At 34.9% G+C, this 20,612-nt stretch overlaps 1 protein-coding gene across 1 annotated transcript in view; it reads right to left on the bottom strand.

The window, feature by feature from the left end:
* Positions 1 to 20,612, bottom strand: part of CCDC178 (coiled-coil domain containing 178) — a 410,140-nt gene that overhangs the window by 38,806 nt on the left and 350,722 nt on the right. Inside the window, exon 20 of the mRNA XM_047086870.1 lies at positions 5,124 to 5,258. Coding sequence (XP_046942826.1) covers positions 5,124 to 5,258 — 135 coding nt within the window. The remainder of the gene's footprint in view (positions 1 to 5,123; positions 5,259 to 20,612) is intronic.

Here is a 20,612-nt window from a genome sequence, read left to right as displayed (position 1 = left end):
CTGTTGTGTGCAATGTTGGGTCCCTGGCCAGGTAGGGCACATTTTTAAAAAGCATGTGCTAGTCTGCTTATGAAATGAGATCCACTGCTGCTGCCACTGCTACTGTGGCTGCCTCAATCGAGGTTCCACAAAATGGTCAAGTTGGGAGATGATGTATTGGTGGGATTTGTGCTGGTCTTCTGGGGGAGGGGACCTGCAAGGCTGGGACTGAGGCAAGAGTGACTGGAAAGGTGAATCCACAGAAGTGCGGGGATGGGGCTTGGTGTAAGCTAATTAGTTAGCAAGTGCCAAGTGTAGGTGTCGTGCTGGTCCCCACAGGTGGCCCTGTGCTTATTATTGGGGGCAGGGGAGGTAAATAGCACCTTGTAGCTTCTTTCTTGCTGGAGAGGTCTCACCTTGATCATTGCCTCTCTGGTCATGCTCTAAAATGAGTAAATAACTCTCTTTTCTGTATGTCCCTGCTATTTTCCAAACCGCTTCTTCCATGCTGTATCTCTACTGGCTTCTGTTGGATTGTCTCCTTAAGGATGGGGACTCCCCTTCCTAATGGCCTCCAGGCTCTCACAGAGCTGAGCCCCCTGATTTTTAAAATCCCAGGTTTTAAGTCCTGGTAACTGTAAAAACTCATGAGATTTGGTCCCTCTTGCTTTCAAAGCCAATTATGGGGTTTCCTCTTCCCTTGACGGCTCTCTGGTGTGATAGTCTCTGTTTCAGCCTTCTCCGCACCCTCCCCACTGCTGGCAGCCATGGTCTGGTCTGTTTTACTCCCAAACCTCGTCTTCACTCCTCCTACCTTCTTCAGTGTGGCCTCTTCCCTAATTTTAGTTGTGGAGTTTTTTTCTGCCAGACTTCAGGTCATTTTCTGAGTTATTCAAGCTGATGTGAGTGTTATCTAGTTGTCTCTGTGGGAAAAGGCGAGCTTAGGGGTCCTCCCACTCCACCATCTTCCCAGCCTCTAACCAAGTGAATTTAGATTTTTATCCTGTATTTTTTTCTGGCTTTTTAAAATTTGCAAAGTTCTCTTCCAAAAATAAGAAATTGGTCTGTCCCTATATGTATTTTGTTTGTGTGTGTCCATGCACATGCATGTGCACATGTCTGAAATGATTAAACACCTTACTTCTGTGTCATCAGAATTCTTGGCAAAGTACCCAGAGAATGCTTTTGTTTATTACTATACAGAGTTCTAGGCACCTAAAGCTTGAAAGAACCTTTAAGGTTATCACATTGAATCTTAATAAACCACTTCACCACATAATGAACCACACAATAATCAACTCACTCAACAAATATTTTGAGTCATTATGTTTCAAGAACTATTGTTGGTGCTAAGAGGATAAAGATGAACAAACCAGACATGCTTTTCAATGGAGAAGGCTCATTCTAGTGGGTGAAGGGATACAGACCACACACAATGGTTTGTGCAAGAAGGTCAGGTGAACATTCCAGGAGTACAGCCTGAGGAGGTGCTCTCTGGGCTGACTCTTGGCCAGTTTGCTCTCCCTCAATCACTGCACTGCTTTTGCTGGAGCACCAGCAGTGCATGCTTGGACAAAAATACTTCTGAAGAGTGTATTCCTCTTGAGCCCAAACTCACCATCCAACCTCTTCCACTATGGGTCCAAGTATTGCCCTCTGGAGGTCAACAAAATATATATGTGCCAATGTTCACTTAATCCTTTAGATGTTTGTCTTTCTAAGGTCTTTTCTTTTTATAATTAAACATTCTAAATTTGTATATTTTTCCTTCTCCCTGATTTTTATTAGATCGCTGCTCTCTAGTGTATCAATATGGCCCTTAAACTATAGTTCCCAAACCTGTATAAAATACTGCAGATATACTCAACTTTTGGAAAAAGGCAATGGAACTATCATCTCCTTTAACAAGACAAAACATTTGTGCCTATGAAGTCTAAGATCACATGAACATTCTGTTGCCACATCATATTCTCATTTAAATAACGAGTTAATCTCCAGTCTTTTTTCCAAATGAGATACCAAAGAGGTATTAAATATCACTATATTAAATAAATCAAAAGTAAAAAGAGAAAAATAATGCAATAATAGTACTTTAAATGGGCTTAGATAGAGGTTAGGACTATAAAATATGCCCTACACTATCAGATTCAATAAGTCTCATATGCTTGTCAGAGTTGGAACATGGCATTGGTCTTAAGACTGTAATAGCTCACTTTGGATCATATTAAAATTGCAGTCAACTAAAATCCATATATATATATATGTATAAATATTTATATATATTTAATAAATGGCTTTGATGTCAAATACGCAAATTCTTTATTTCAGTTATAGTTCATCTTACTGGTTTCTGCTTGATCACTGTTATTCAAAAGCTTATCTGGCCCACCTGGTTTTCTGCCATCTGCAGATCTACCAATTATGCTTTTTTTTTTCTGATAGTCCTGCAAGTAATTGTTCCAAGCCCAAGGGTGAAACAAAGTTTCTTTTTTATGCATCACTATTTTGAATTGCTTTTGCTCAATATCAGTTATATATAGTTTACTTTTCAAAAGATTCATCAGATGATTTTCTCATCAAATAATTTACTAATATCTTATGGCATTTTAATACTACCTTCAAAATATAAAATGTTAGGTTTCCTAGTATTGACATGCTACTAAATCATATGAAAACAGAGGGCAATAGCCTCTGGTTTGTTAAGCAGTTTTAGCCATGTTGACTCAAAACGTAGAGACTAACACCAGCAGACTCACTCTACAAACATATTAAATCACTCTATCATGTTCCAATTTAAAGATTTTTGATATAATGAGTGAAAACAAGATAGCCATGGGATACTTTCAGAAAACCTCAATGGCTTGCTATCATACACACTGAAAAACAACTGAGCAAGAATTGAACTAATTTCACTGATGGTGTAAAGCTCTAAACGAGCTTAGAATCTTCTAGGAAGAAAAGCACAGCAGTAGGAATAAACTGTGGTTTGGTGATATGTACAGAATACAGTAAGAGGTCAAAGAAGAAGAAGGTGGGGGAAGTGCTCAGAAAGGATTTTGTAGATGAGATGTTTGATTTGAATCAGGTGTTCGTTAACAGGTACAGTAAAGAGTATTGCAGAAGGAGGTAAGACATTAGGCACAGGAAAGGAAGAAGGAGTCAAGAGGTTTCACACTAGAGAAATTTTGAAGTGGCTGAAATAGACTCTAAGGAACTAATGTGGAGAGGGATGAAGCTGGGGAGGTTAGCAGGGATTGGGTCATGAAGGTCATTGTGTACCACGTTGATGGTTTAGGACTTGAGTTTTTCAGAGGATTGCCCATGTTTCTATAGTTTTATGGCAAGATTCTGAAAATTTTATTTTTTATATTCCTATTAAGAGCCAAGGTTGAAATATTCTAAATTAAAGGCATCTCCCTCAGATAAGAATCCACTAAGTTATGTTCCTCAGGTTCCCCATATACAATCCAGCCTTGCCACTGTCTCTCTAAATGCAGAATAGTTGAGTTGTCCTACTGATACCAACCTATCATTTCTAACCTTTCATTTCCACTGTTGTATAACAACCATCAAAATAAGCAACTTAAAATCAAGTTTGGTAAAAAAAATGTATGGGTTAATTTTAATAAAAACTTAGAGTAAGGAGTATTATAGGTTATGATTTGAGAGTTCACTTTACCAATATTCAGAAAATTTCCACTGACATTTTCAATATTTCAAAATACATCCTAATTCACAATGAGGGTTTATCATTTGTAAGATTTTTAAGAATGTTTACATTTAGGGTGTAGTATGAGATTTTCCTAAAATAATAATTAGAACATGCAAAATTACCTTTGAATATTTAAAAGGGAATCACAGATCACAGTCACTCCATAATTTTTAATGTACTGTCAACAGACTTTTAAGGAGAAAAAACACGTGCTACTGTCTTCAGAAATACTGCAATTGTAATTTATACTCAAGTTTGTATATGAATATCTATTCAACCTACACCTTTAAGCTCTACCTTTCAAAACTCTAAATTTCTATTATTTAAATTTTTATTATAATCCATTATCAGTGGAATCCTTATATACAGTATATGTATGCAAATAGAGTCTATATACACCTTATATATGTACTTTGAATGGGATACACACACACACACACACACACACACACACACACCCTCAGAGGAAAATAGCAAAAATAGCCACCAGTAAAAATGAAGAAGACAAAAAAAAAGCCACCAGCTTTGGAAGTGTTATGCAAAATTCTTCAATTGTGGCAAAAGAATCATGAAATGCACACACAATTAAAATATTTAGAAAAAGGCTTGGTGTGTTTAGGTTCAGCATGCATTGTTTATGCTGCAAGTTTATGAAAATTGTGGTTTTAAAGAGTGTGTGCATTTTATTTTATAGAATAGATACTTCTTTTTTTTTTCTTTTACTAGAACAAGGCGGTGTTTGTTTTCCTTTGGGAACTCACTTTTTATGCATATTATGACATTTCAAATAGTAAAATATGAATTAAAAATTTAATTTTCCAGTAATAGCCTTCACATAGTTAATAGGGGTTTCTAAACAGATCAGAGTCTTGAAATAAAGACAAGTGATCCACTAAAATTTCTACAGAGACAAACAGTCAAATCTCACATGTATCTGGAACCATTGTTACATTCTAATCCCAAATTGCTTATTTTTCAAAGACAGTTATCTCCAAATCTGAAGAGGACGGGCCTCTTTCAAAATGGAAGGGGAAAACAAACAGTTAAATAAAATAAACATAAGTGTCCTTTTCACTGAAGGAGGTTTCACACAAAAGCAACACAAGGCAACTGTTGACGGTATCTCTTAAACAGCTGAATGGCATCTGCAAAGCCTGAAGATTTGAAAATATATATTTACACCAAATATATTTATAAAAAATCTGTTTTGAGGTTTGTGAAAAATAAGCTCAATCTCCCTTTTCCCCCAAAGTATGCATGGTATATATGCTAACTTACTGAATTCATCCTTCATGCAATTCCAGTTTATTAAAGAGGTTAAAAATTTATAAAACTCTGATGGGATATGGTTTTAATGCTTCATCACACTACCCATCATTTGCTTTTCAATCTAGATCAGAATGATCTTTCCTACTTCCCTGCAATCACCTACCTGCACAGCTAATATTTTCTGAATACTCTCTTGAGAGTCTGTCTGGAACTTGGCCAGCCTCATCTGGCCGCAGAGGACCACCAGTTTGAAGTGATTCTGCCACACCTTGTGTATCCTTCTTTGCAGCTGACAGAGCTAAAGGGAAGAGGGAGGGGGCAAAAACACAAGTCAGAGTAGGAGAGGAAATTAATGGCAGTGTTCAAGAAGAATGATGGAGGGAAATATAGAAAGCAGTCAATAGCCCATTCTGCACTGTACGGACCTGACAGGAATTTCACAGTCTCCTGATTTTTCAGCCCACTCATGTGCATTCATCAGAAACCAGTCACATCTGGCCGCCAGGATGGGGGGTTAATTTTCTCTAAATGCCTCAGCAGTTTTGTTCTAGCTGAGGCAAACTCTGTGACTGCAAAGCTGATGAGTAAAATATTTCTACTTCACCCAGTTTAACTCAAAACCGATAGCCTCGGGACATATTGAACCTTTCTTTAAAAAAATAATCTTTTGAAGCTTTTTTGAATGGCACATCAGGTCGGGCCAAAGTTTAAAAATGCAACTTTAGGACTTTGATGGACACCATTGCTTCTTTTTTTTTCCCTCATAAAGCTCACCATTGCTTGGCAATGTGTGCTTTAGAGCATGACAAAACTAAAGAGAATTAACTTAGCCATCAACTGCTGAGGGAGAACAATAACAGGGAAGAAATTTCCAGCTAGAACTCCCTATTAATCTGCCTCCCTCTGACTATGTGGCATGGAAACATCTCACTGCACTAAAGTACAGTGGACACAGTGGTTAGAGGTGACACGTTTAATACAACACAGAATTTACACAGGAAAAGATCTCTCCTATAAGGCATCCTATACTTTTTGGAAGTTTAATATAAAACCAAACAACAACAACTAACACAGTAGAAGTTTTCCCAAGACAATGAACATTTGTCCCTCAACAGTTAACATAACCACACTATATAGAATTGCTACAATAAGGTTATTTTCAAAGAAATAAAGTTCATAAAAATAAATGATAAAAACCTTATTAAAAACACTTTAATATATTGTCATTGAAACCTCATTTTTTTGGTTATGTGGATAACTGTTTATGTTGATTTCTTTTTAGTGTATTTTTCAGGGTGAAAAAATAAACACCACAAATTTCGTATCAAACATTTCTTCGGGGCGCCTGGGTGGCGCAGTCGGTTAAGCGTCCGACTTCAGCCAGGTCACGATCTCACGGTCTGTGAGTTCGAGCCCCGCGTCGGGCTCAGGGCTGATGGCTCGGAGCCTGGAGCCTGTTTCCGATTCTGCGTCTCCCTCTCTCTCTGCCCCTCCCACGTTCATGCTCTGTCTCTGTCTGTCCCAAAAATAAATAAAAACGTTGAAAAAACATTTCTTCACAACAGAATAAAAACATGTCACGAATTATGGTTATTTTATGTTTTATTTATTGATCTGCATACTGGCTACATGTTAGGGATGCTTGCAAAATTTCATCAGACTGTGCATGGAGGGCTTGTGAACTCTTCTGCAAGCATATTTCAATAAAACAGTTTACTTAAAAACAATTTTTAACATAATCACCTGGTGTTGCATGTGAATTGGCTATAATCATTACCTTCATTATGCATTGTAATAAGCAACACACAGGTATTTATGCAGGTCCACAGAATAAAAAACCACTATTCTTTGTTAATTGATCAACTTGTGAAGAAAACATAACCTTGAAAACTATAGAATTTTCAGCTTGTTAAGTGCCGAAATACATTACTCCTGGAATTACATTAAGGGCATTTCACATCATTTATGCTATTGAATTAAAGATTAACATCACTTTTTGAAGAGAAAGTCTGTCAATATTAAATGGTTTTCTGTAATATTTAATAATTTTAATATAATATTAAAATAATTTTTCTGCCAACTCTGACAGTCATTGGGGCAGCGTATGCTGTATCTTAATGTACTCACTAAGACATTAAAGACACTTTAGTCTGTGGATTACTCCATTACTATGGTATCTGCAAATATGACAAAAGGCAAATAAGAGGAAGATAGATTTTAGAGGAATTCTTCAAACCGAAGGTAATTTTTTTTACAAGTGGGAGTTCTTAACATGTGAAAGATTTTACAAGTGGGAACTCATTAACCAAAGTGAACGGAATGGTAATGTTTCCCATATCCACATCGTAAATGAAGAGAACAGCTGTATACATTAAATCTATTTTATTCAGTTTTCTGAATTTTGGCTTGAGGTAGCCACAAAGGTCTTAAATTAGTCCATATACAAATGCTAAACTACTTAATCTGAGAAGTTCCTTAAGTATCAACTAAGAAAGAGTAATATCTCAAGAGTGGTTTTTTTGTTTGTTTGTTTTTAATTTATAGCTAATAGGCCTCTGAAAAAAGAACTGGGACAGAATAAAAATTGAAGGAATTCTTACAAAGAGAGATCAGCATCCAGTAATCGTCACATATATACACACACATATCCACATTAAAGAAAATGAGATGATCAACAATAATATATATGGAGAAATATTTAAGATGCTGGAAATGACACTTGATTTAATATAAGACTTGACTATGCTGACAACTATTTTAAGAAAATGGTTATGATGAAAGCCCACTTGTAAGATGTCAGTAGACAGTTATCACTCAATAAATACTGAAATTAACTCAATAAAATGAGCTGGTAAAATTTTAGTGGTGAAGCAAAGAAGAAAGTAAGACTTTCACGAACTTACTAGTTAATGACAGAAGAGAAAAATAAAGTAAACATAAGAGACACAAATATAGGTAAAAGGAAAATTAAAGAGAGAGAAGTAAGTTGTGAGTGGAAAAGTACTTTGGGTAGACACAACTGAGGTTGGAAACCCAAAGGAACTGGAATGGTTTCTGACATCTCCACCTTCAATTAACCTTGTGTTTCTGTAATGAAAGTCTTCAATGATTATATCCTTGAAATGTAATCATTTATTCCTGATATGATTATATTCCTTCCTTCTTCTTCATATTTTAGGGAAGATGAAGTGGAATGAGAGAGGAAGTGGTAGAGAAACAAACAAACAAAATGGTAAGGGACACAGACACACTTGAAGGGGTTATAGCAACGGCACAGTAAGGACTTGCCATGCACTTAGAAGAATGGAATTTAGAACCATTGACAGAGTAACTAGGTTGCTGCTTAGCCTCAAGTGCATACTACAAAAATTTTGGAAAAGAATGTATATATTCTCATAGCAAACTCAGAAGGAGCACACTGGAACAGGAAAAGAGTCATTTTGAAAAAAAAAGATACTCAACTTCAGTGCCCTCAGTTTTGTATACAAAGAGAAAGGATATTCAATGGCATCAGGAAAGCTGAGTCAGGCAACAGTTGGTGTGTACTCTGAGACATTTAAAATGGCAAAAAAGGGGGCGCCTGGGAGGCTCAGTCAGTTTTGAGTCCGACTCTTGATTTCAGCTCAGGTCATGATCTCATGGTTTGTGGGATTGAGCCCCACATTGGGCTCTGCACTGACAGCATGGAGCCTGCTTGTAATCCTCTCTCTCTGCCCCTCCCATGCTGGCGCACGGGTGCTTTCTCTCTCTCTCTCTCAAAATAAAATATAAACTTGAAAAAAAAGTTTAAATGGCAAAAAGGAATGTAGTTTTCTTTCTTTTTTTATCCCCAGCTTATTTATTTATTTTAAATATAATTTATTGTCAAATGGGTTTCTATTCTGCAAATGGCTAGATTTCATTGTTTCTCATTACCAAGTACTATTCCATTGTATATATAAACCACATCTTCTTTACCCATTCATCACTTGATGGACATTTAGGTGCTTTCCATAGTTTGGCTATTGTTGAAAGTGCTGCTATAAACCTTGGGATATAAGTGTCCCTATGCATCAGCACTCCTGTATCCTTTGGGTAGATTCCTAGCAGTGCTATTGCTGGGCCATAGAGTAGTTCTATTTTTAATTTTTTGAGGAACCTTCTCACTGTTTTCCAGAGCGGCTGCACCAGTTTGCATTCCCACCAGCAGTGCAAGAGGTTTCCAGTTTCTCCACATCCTCACCAGCATCTATAGTCTCCTGATTTGTTCATTTTAGCCACTCTGACTGGCATGAGGTGATATCTCACTGTAGTTTTGACTTGTATTTCCCTGATGAGGAGTGACGTTGAGCATCTCTTCATGTGTCTGTCGGCCACCTGGATGTCTTCTTTGGAAAACTGTCTATTCATGTCTTCTGCCCATTTCTTCACTGGATTATTTGTTTTTTGGGTGTGCAGTTTGATGAGTTCTTTATAGATTTTAGATACTAGCCTGTTATCCGATATGTCCTTTGCAAATATCTTCTCTCATTCTGTCAGTTGCCTTTTAGTTTTGTTGATTGATTCCTTTGCAGTGCGGAAGCTTTTTATCATGATAAGGTTCCAATAGTTCATTTTTAGGAAAGTAGTTTTCTAACAATGGTTTGTGGACAGTTTGAATTTGTAGTAGATTTGGTAAGTTGGGCTCCAGTACTTGCTTTGTGAGTTCTTTGCTGAAGGCAGCCCAAAGACAGAATTCATTGATATTTCTTTTGAGATAATGATCACTATGCAGCTATTCAGAATGAAAAAAAATCAATGTCCACATTGACGTGGTATTTCAGATACAAAGAGCTGGTGTCAATGTCAGCATTGCATACAATGTCCATTTGTATATAATATACATTTATACATTTGGTAAAAATTCCTTCTGATTAAATTTTATTAGTCTTCTATGATATTTATTAAATTTAAAGCTTGTTATTCTCTGATGGTAAAATAGAGTAAATTAAAGTTGTCACTTGCAAGAATGAAAGATTCTCCATTTTCCTATGTTATACAAAATTATATGGATTCTGTTTTTAACCCAAGTTATTTGATGACCTATATAAATTCATGAAAACTAGCAACTCCTATATATCACATAAATCTGGCCTTAATACTAAATATAATATATATATAACAACACATAAACCCTCTCATTACATAGATTTAGATTTATATTATTTTATTGCTGTTATACATGTGAAAATTATAATATTTTAAGAATAATATAAACTATTTGGTATTCCAGTCAAAGGTTTCAAAAACATTAGGCCCAGCCATAAACAAATCAACACCAAAATACTGCCTTACACCATTCTCATATTCTCAGCATTGAAATTAGAAATTTCAAAGCATCACTTTTTTGGTTATTTTCCATGGCCAGGTTGGAGTATGCAGTTGTCTGGCTTACGTTATGGAGGAAACAAAAATAAGTAAAGCCTTCTTATCCTAACCCAAAGGGGACAATTGGGACACGTTGTGAAGAATGGGGCCATATAGAGGTGAATAATATTTGATATTTACTGTCAGAGAAAAACAGTGTTTGTAGGTGTGATTTTAAAAATAGGCCTTCAAATTATGAAGGCAGAATACCACTCCTCTTTCTCCCTTTGAGTGTAGGCTGGATATAGGGCCTCTCTTCTAAAGAACAGAATATGGCAGAAGATAGGATGCACACACACACACACACACACACACACACACACACACACACCAAGGTTTCTGTCTTAGATTTTCTCTCTCTCTCTAATTCTCTCAGATCTTTTGATCTGGTCTAGCCAACTCTCATGTTGTATAAGCAGCTCTATGAAAGACCCACATGGGGAGGAACTGAAGCTTCTTTTTGCCAACAGCCCCTTGTAAGTGATCTTGAAAGCAGATTCTCCAATCTATTCAGACGACTCCCATCCTGACCAACAACTTGACTGAGACCTTGTAGGAGGCCATGAGCCAAAATCACCCATCTAAGCTGCTCCTAGTTCTGGTCTCTCGGAAACTTTGTGAGAAAATAAATGTTTATTGGCTTAAGCTGCTAAATTTGGGGACAACTTATTGCAGCAATAGTTAATGATAGATTTTTAACTCTCTCCCTTCTCTCTTTGCCTAGGAAGAAAATAATTTACTATCTATATTTTCCGAATGGAAAGGAAAAGTGATCGCCTAATTTACTGTTTGGCTTAAGACTGAAACTGAAAATGATTTATTAGTAATGAGAGGGTGATTAATAAATACTTATTGATTGATAGAATGTAGGTTGTGCCATCTATGGAGCTCATTAATTGAAGACAGCATAATTTAATAGTTCCAGAAATTTAAAAATGGTTCATTATCAGCAAATATTTTCATGTACTACATCAACACATCAAAGAAAAGATAATCATCCCCAAAAGAAGTTGATATGAATAAACACAGAACAAAACCAATCAACAATGAAAAAAGTTATCTTAGCAAAGTAGGACGCTTAACCGACTGAGCCACCCAGGCACCCCACATTTAAATCAGTGGAGAAAAAGATGGCATAATTGGTTTTCTCTATACAAGTATGTAAAATAAAATTAGATCCTTAACTTACAATATACACTAACATAAAAGCAAGGTAGACTAAAATGAGAAAAAATTAAACTTTAACTGATCTTTAGAAGGGAAAGCAGTTTTAAACAAAATACTGATATAATAAATTCTAATGGAAAGAACTGAAACATTTAATCATACCAAACTTTTTAAAATTTAAATTTAAACAGAGTAACAAAATGAACCAGTGGTCTAGAGAAGATATTAACAACACTCACAGCTAGCAAGGATTAATTTTTTTAAAGTAGAAAGAGCCCGTACAAATTGATAAGGAAAAACACACATAATATACCACAAAAATGGCCAAATACTACAAACAGGCAATTCATAGAAAAGGAAAGCTATTTTGTCTGTAAACATTTGAAAACATGTTCAACGTCAATGGTAGAGCACAAATAAATACCATTTACACTCATCTGATTGGCAATTATTACACAAAACTGTCCATATCAATTCTTGGTACAATATGGAAAAAACTAAGCTCTCATACACTGTCCAAATTATAATTTGACACAATGACTTTGGAGAGCAATTTGACGTTATGTATTAAAGTTGGAGATGTAGCTCACCTTTGATCCAGTAATTATACTCCATATTCTAGACCAGCAATTCTCAAGATCAGCAGGATCAATATCACAACAGAACTTGTTAGAAATATAGTTATTCAGACCTACTGACTCAGAAACTCTGGAGCCCAACAACTGGTATTTCAACAAGACTTCCAGGTATCTAATGCATGCGAAAGTCAGAGGTACTGCTCTTGAAAGAGTCATAACATGTTCCCAAGGAAACATATAAAATAATGTTCATTTACAGCATTGCTTGCAATAGTGAAAATGTGGAAACAATCTAATTGTCTACACTTGAGTAATAACAAACAAACAAACATTGTAATATGTTCATATCCTAAAGCCTAGAATTTAAAATAAATACAGTAATATCACAAGTAATGTGTACAGTATAACATTTAAATGTAAAAAATGAAAACTAGGGTTGCCTGGGTGGCTCAGTTGGTTAAGCGTGCGACTCTTGGTTTAGGCTCAGGTCATGATCTCACGGTTTCAGCAGTTCAAGCCTCCTTCAGGCTCCATGCTGACCATGAGGAACTTGTTTGAGATTCTGTCTCCCTCTCTCTCTGCCCCTCCCCCACTCTTTCTGACTCTGTCTCTCAAATTTTTTTTTAATGTTTATTTATTTTTGAGAGAAAGAGCACGAGGTGGGGGGTGGATGGTGTGGTGCGGACAAAAGAAGAGGGAGACATGGAATCCAAAGCAGGCTCCAGGCTCCGAGCTGTCAGCACAGAGCCCGATGCAGGCCTCGAACCCACAAACCATGAGATCACAATCTGACCCGAAGTTGGACACTTAACTGGCTAAGCCACCAAGGTGCCCCTCAAAATAAATAAACTTAAAAAATGAAAACTGATCATTTACATTTTAAATTAATTACAATTAATAAAATTAAATAGTTAAAATTACAATTAATAAAAATATGGATGGAATTGATAAGCACCTAGTGTTTAGGCAGGCAGAGGGTTTTAAGTGTATTTATACTGGTGTAAACATCCAAAGCAAATATGGCAAATGTCAGAATTTACAGAGCTGTGAGAGGTACATGGAAATTTATCATAAAACTTACATGTAACTCTATAACTTACCATATGTTTAGTTGTTTCATTAAAAAAAAAAACTGTAGGTTAAGCTTACATGTCTTCAAAAAGACATCCTGTATATTTTGTCCTTCAGGATTATTCCCTGTTAGAGAATTTACTATAATCTAGTTTTAAAAATCCTATTATATTTGACCATCTGCTAAAATATAAAAAAGGCTTTTTTGTACAAAATTTTTATTATGTATCCACAAAGCATGATCTTACCTATAATGAAAGAGCTACCCAAAATATTAAAAGACTTTAAATCAATAAGGAATTAATTACTACTTCTAGTTGCTTCTTAAATTGCCTAAAAATGTTGGCATTTCCTCACATCTTGCTTACATAATTAAAACAGCTGTTGAACAGTAACATTGTAACTTATTTCATACTAAATGGAAGATATACACATGTGGCCTAGGTACATGACAATTTGAATTTGCTAGAATCAGGGGAGGATTGGTGGCATATCCATTGGAAAAAAACATAAAAATATGTAAAATAATGAATAGAACTTTGGAGAAAGTTGTTTATAAACCTTCAACTTAGTCCTTAGATTAAAACTAATCCTTTTTTTTGTGACTTAACTTTTCTAACATTCTCAAATCATAACATCAGGTCCCAAATAAGAATAATTGCAGTTAACATTTTTTATTAGTCATATTGATTTCATAAAGATGCTTTGCTAAGTCAAAGTTTTAAAGTTTTACTGATTTATTTGTTTGTTTGTTTGTTTAGAGAGAAAGCACAAGTGGGGGAGGAAAAGAGAGAGAGGGAAAGAGAGAGAATCTCAAGCAGGCTCCACACTGTCAGCGCAGAGCCTGATGTGGGGCTCGAACTCATGAACCATGAGATCATGACCTGAGCCAAAATGGCATGACAGACAGTCAGACACTTAACTGACTTGACTGAGCCACCCACATGCTCCTGCTAAGACAAAATTTGAAAGGCCACAATAGAGACCAGATATTAAAAATACATTAATCAAAATAAACAAAATTTTTTGTAAGCTTATACACACATTGCATGTTCTGTGTCGAAACGGTAGTAGACTAGTGTGTTTTTTCTTAAAAAAATTCCTTATATTGTCTCTGTGTTTTACATAACATAAATATCATTACAAACATGCTTTAGATAAAATTAAATCATTTTTAGAGACATATGGTGCCCAAAATTAACTCCCCAAAGCACATAATTTAACTGGCTTTTGCAATTTAAGAACCCTGGAAAAAAAGAAAGGGAACATTTCAAGGAAATGAGAAGTGTCCTTATAATGAATTTCTGCTTATAAGAATCAGACATAACAACAGTCTTTTTAATTAAAATACAAATACCATATGTATAGTTATCTGAAAATGAACTATAAATTGTTTTGCAGGAAAACAAAGACTAGTCAATACTGAAAACACAAAGTCCCTTAAAATTCAAAGGTAATACTGGCAGGACTGATAGTTCAAGGACAGCACTCAAGGTTCTTTGTCTAGGAATAATGATTTTCCATCACTGGAAAATGAAAACAATTGCTGAAGATTTAACTGTATGAGACAGATTTTAAAATAATACTTCATCTATACCTTTTTTGAGGAAAATATCTTTATAAAAACTGAATGATAGTTCAAAAGAACACAGAATTCCCCTGCATACAGGAAGATTCCATTGGATACAACATTCAAACAGGAAATTCATAGAATCACTGAAATAAACAACCCTCATCAAATTAACATGTAGGACAAATGTGAAAGATGTGCAACATTGCAAATTCTTGAAGTGAAAGTCATTTCCCAGTACACCGGAGTGGGAATTGGGAGTGGGTATATATGGTGGTGATGACACACAATTGTCAGACGTTACAGGATTTCTGAAGGAAGGACCAGCGTATGCATGGATTTACTCATCACAGGTGTCTGAAAACTTAAAAGTTCATCTGATGTGACCACTAGTGAGTTGGGAATTTCATAGGTGAGAAGCCTGCAGAGCAGAAATAGTATGGAGGACTTTTCCATGGGAGAAAATGAAAGCATTTCAGACAATCTACTTCTATTTTCTAGCTATAAACATAGTCAAGCAAATAGTCCCACTGTAGAAGCAGCTCTAAGAAAAAATTACACATATTTGACAAAGGAGAGAAAAAAGCATGCTGTATTCTGCAGATTTGCATTTGTACCTTTGGTAATCCAATTAAAATGATAAGCTTTGACAAAATATGATGAAGGCCACTTGGAAAAAATAACAGCATTTTCCTATAGGAATAGATTTTAAATGATAGATAATAGAAACATACATACAGTCATTCATTTGCACTAGAATCTTAAAATAATGATTATAATTTCTGATCTGCTTGTTATAAGGTTTTATATAGTGGAAGCATACTTCCTTTTTCTCTTTCTGAAAGATAAATAAAACTGATAAGTGAAGATATGTGCATGCAATTTTAATTCAACAGAGTGATGTAAAGTGGGCGCAGCTCACAAGGCAAATAGCATAAGCCTTATCAGTTCTGTTTATCGTAATAACCCAAACAATGGCAATTACAAACTACTCCACAGATTTTTGGCACGGCAGGAATGACAGATATACAAAATCCAGTTAATTCTGATCTTTTTATAGTACTCAGTTACCAAGCTACACATGTACAATATACAAACCTCAAAAGTAATGAGATATTTATTATCAAATCTGTTCCACAGACTGGTGTTAAAGATCAAATACCTCATTTCTGGAAACCCCTGGCGTCAATTGCTTAGGTATACTTAAAAAATAAAATAAGACTCTCATGCATTTCAAACCTAGAACTGGCCTTTAAAAAATTAATAAAGAACCACTCTTTTATTCTAATTATATAAAGAACAATACATTTCAAAATTCTCTGTTTGGAATTCTGCTAATATATAAAAACCCTAACGGCATGACAGAAAGCAAACTGAACTATAGCAAACACTACTAATTCTTGCAGTTAATAGTGAAAGATCAAATCTGTCCCTTTATATGAATATACACATGCATTTCTATTATGTATGTTATGATTTTACCACATACGATGACATACAGATAGCTAATTTAATATTTTATATATTTAATAGTAATAAGGTATAAAACTCACAGACTTCTTAGTTTCTCATGTGTCTGGTTCTGAAATAAGTTACTATATTCTGATTAATATTTGATTTTAAAATGGTAAAGATAATTATTTTTTAATTTAAATGATAAATTTCACAGGCAAATTCTATGAAGGGCTCAAAACTCACTAAATATTCTTAATTCTAAAATTATAATTCCTTGTGATTTAAAACAAGAGGCTAGGTCAAGAATAAAACAACTTTTAAAATTCTGTAATAGAGGTTATTTCCATAGGAAAAAAATAACATTGCTCAAATGAAAAACTAGCTGTTTTTAAGAAGTTGCAAATGATATTATTAAAGACTAAAAACAAAGGTTATGTTGTCACTGCACTTAAGAGCTGAACATAATCTTAAAGTATCCACTTCCTTGCCTGCCTGTCCATCATTTTCCCAAGAGTAATTAAATCCCTTCATTTTAAGATGTGATTAAATGAATGCCCTAAGCTGGCTTTTTGGTGTTCATTTATGAGTGGTGGTTGAATAATTTTCTTTCAAGATTATCCACAGTATTATCTTTACAATCTTATAGGAGACCCACTTGTTCTGATGCAAGTGAATTAAAATAATACTTAAAAAATCACATTTAACTAAATTAATTCACAATAAAAACATTATATCAAAAATGATTAATTATAGAGCTCCCTGGTTTATTCACAGGAAGAAATATAGTATTCTTCTACTTTAAAGACATCAAGTCTATTATAAATATCCTCAGTATCTTAATTTCTTTTACACACAAGTAAACATAAAAGTTTCTGAAATTATTTGTTTTAAACTACTTGCAAAAATTAACTTAAAGTGTGAAGAAAATATGAAACACAATCATGCAATGAGGCAGACCCTGGGAGCAGAAATAAACTAGTCCACAGCTATAAGAAATCAGGGGTCAGGGTTCAAGTAAGTATGAGCTTTTTAAAAAATTACATCTGGAGTGCAGGAGTCTTATGACCTCGGTCTTGTCTTAGTTTCTTGTTACTGATCTAGTATTATTTTGGGGCTAGAAGGATTTTAACAAAAAGAAGAAAATCAGCAAAATAGTAGATTGTCATAGATGCCAAAATTTTACTAATCCATTTATTGGCTTGAACAAGAGTATCTAATTGAACACAGGTTACAAAAAATATTATCAAAACATGTAATAAATAATAAAACAGTGCCTTTTATTTATTATATATATATTTTATTTTTTATTTTTTAAAACTCACATCCAAATTAGCATATAGTACAACAATGATTTCAGGAGTAGATTCCTTAGTGCCCCTTACCCATTTAGCCCATCGCCCCTCCCGCAACCCCTCCATTAACCCTCAGTTTGTTCTCCATATTTATGAGTCTCTTCTGTTTTGTCCCCCTCCCTGTTTTTATATTATTTTTGCTTCCCTTCCCTTATGTTTATCTGTTTTGTCTCATAAAGTCTTCATATGAGTGAAGTCATATGATTTTTGTCTTTCTCTGACTGACTAATTTCACTTAGCATAATACCCTCCAGTTCCATCCATGTAGTTGCAAATGGCAAAATTTCATTCCTTTTGATTGCCGAGTAATACTCCATTATATATATATATAATATATATATATATATATATTATATATATATACCACATCTTCTTTATCCACTCATCCATTGATGGACATTTGGGCTCTTACCATACTTTGACTATTGTTGGTAGTGCTGCTATAAACATGGGGGTGCATGTGTCCCTTTGAAACAGCACACCTGTATCCCGTGGATAAATGCCTAGTAGTGCAATTGCTAAGTCATAGGGTAGTTCTATTTTTAGTTTTTTGAGGAACCTTTATACTGTTTTCCAGAGTGGCTGCACCAGCTTGCATTGCCACCAACAATGCAAAAGAAATCTTTTTCGGCATCCTCGCCAACATCTGTTGTTGCCTGAGTTGTTAATGGTAGTTCTATTTTTAGTTTTTTGAGGAACTTCCATACTGTTTTCCAGAGTGGCTGCACCAGCTAGCATTCCCACCAACAATGCAAAAGAGATCCTCTTTCTCCGCATCATTGCCAACATCTGTTGTTGCCTGAGTTAAAACAGTGCCTTTTAAGAATCAGTTGCTAATCTCATTCTTACAGCAAACATTTTGAACTAAATTCCAAGATAGTCAAAGAACTGAAAAGAACAATGGTGACAATGATTAACATAAATGGAATGACAGTAACTCATAGTAAGAAAATTACAAACGTTCTGCTAAATTCTGGAAATTTCTGATGATAGTGGATGAATCATTGGATATTTGAAAACGCAATGCCGATACTAGCATTCCATGTGACCTTGAGTAACCATGTCATTTCAACCTTAATTGACTCATTGAAGGAAGAAGTGTAATACTAAACAGGATTGACAGTAAAATATGTAGCCATGTGGCATTTCTGGTTCTCCAGAGGAATTTAGAAATCTCTTGTCTCCTTTTGTCTTTCCATTTCTTCAGCTCTCTCCTACCACTTCACTGAAATGGCTCTAGCAAAGATCACCTGCAACATCTTATATGGCTAAAGTTAAAAAAACTATTTTTACTTGAGTATGGTTGACACACAATACTACATTAGTTTCAGATGTACAACATAGTGATTTACCATCTCTATACGCTAGGCTGTGCTCACCACATGTGCAGCTATCATCTGTCGCCATACAATGTTCTTACAATATCATTGACCTAATTCCCTTTGCTGTACCTTTTATTCCCATGACTTACTCATTCAATAACTAGAAGCCTGTACTTCCCACTTCCCTTCATCCATTTTGGCCTTCCCTCAGGCAACGATCAGTTTGTTCTCTATATTTATAGGTCTGATTCTGCTATGTGTTTGTTTATTCATTTGTTTTGTTTTTTAAATTCCACATATGAGTGAAATCATATGATATTTCACTGTGTCTTTCTCTGACTGACTTATTTCACTTAGCATAACACCTTCTAGGTTTACCCATGTTGTTGAAAACGGCAAGATCTCATCCTTTTTTTTTTATGGCTGCACAATATTCCATTGTGTATATATATCTTCTCTATCTGTTCATTTCTCAATGAAGAGTTAGGTTGCTTCTATATCTACTATGTATAATGCTGCAATAAATACAGGGGATGCATATATCTTCTCTAATTAGTGTTTTCATTGTCTTTCAGTAAATACCCACTAGTGGAATTATTAGATCACGTGGTAATTATATTTTTAAGTTTTTGAAGAACCTCCATACTGTTTTCCACAGTGGCTGTACCAATGTACGGTCCCACCAACAGTGCACGAGACTTCCTTTTTCTCCACATCCTTGCCAACCCTGTTATTTCTTGTCTTTTTGATTGTAGCCATTCTGACAGGTGTAGGGGTGATATCTCATTGTGGTTTTGATTTGCACTTCCCTGGGATTAGTGATATTGAGTGTCTTTCCATGTGTCTACTAATCATCTGTACATCTTCTGTGAAAAAAGGTCTATTCAGGTACTCTGCCCATTTTTTAATTGGATTGTTTTTTGGTGTTGAGTTGTAGAAGTTCTTGATATTTTGGATATTAATCCTTATTGGATAGATTATTTGCAAATATCTTCTCCCATTCAGTAGGCTGCCTTCTCATTTTATTGGTTTCCTTTCTTGTACAGTTTTAATTTTTATGTAATAACAATAGTTTATTTTTGCTTTAATTTCTCTTGCCTTAAGAGATATATCTACAATTACAACTGTAGTTGCTACAGTTAATACCAAAAACATTATGGCCTGTGTTCTGTTCTAAGATTTTTATGATTTCAGGTCTCACATTTATGCCTTTAATCCATTTTGAGTTTATTTTTGTGTATGGTGTTAGAATGTAACTAACTTGGTATATTCTTGGTATATTCCTAACTTCTTTGTCATATATTAATTGACTGTATAAGTGTGGGTTTATTTCTGTGCTCTCCATCCTGTTCCATTGACGTGTCTATTTTTTTGCCTGTACCATACTGTTTTGATTATTACAGCTTTTTAAAAATCTGAAATTGTGATTCCTTCACCTTTGTTCTTCTTTCTTAAGATTGCTTTGGTTATTCAGGGTCTTTTGGAGTTCCACACAAATTTTAGTATTATTTGTTCTAGTTCTGTGAAAAACGTTGTTGGGTTTTGAAAAGGGTTGTATTGAATATGTAGACTGTTTTGGGCAATATAGACATTTTAACAGTATTAATGATTCCAATCAATGAATACAAAATATCTTTTTATCTGTTTGTGTCATCTTAAATTTATTTCATCATTGCTTTATAGTTTTCAGAGTATGGGTCTTTTACTTCCTTGGTTAAGTTTAATCCTAGGTATTTTATTCTTTTTAGTGCA

This window comes from Lynx rufus, unplaced genomic scaffold (genome assembly GCF_022079265.1).
Source record: "Lynx rufus isolate CCGP_SWC_20201006 ecotype Redwood Valley unplaced genomic scaffold, mLynRuf1.p SCAF_22, whole genome shotgun sequence".
Lineage (NCBI taxonomy): Eukaryota > Metazoa > Chordata > Mammalia > Carnivora > Felidae > Lynx > Lynx rufus.
This window is presented reverse-complemented; position numbering and strand designations above follow the sequence as displayed.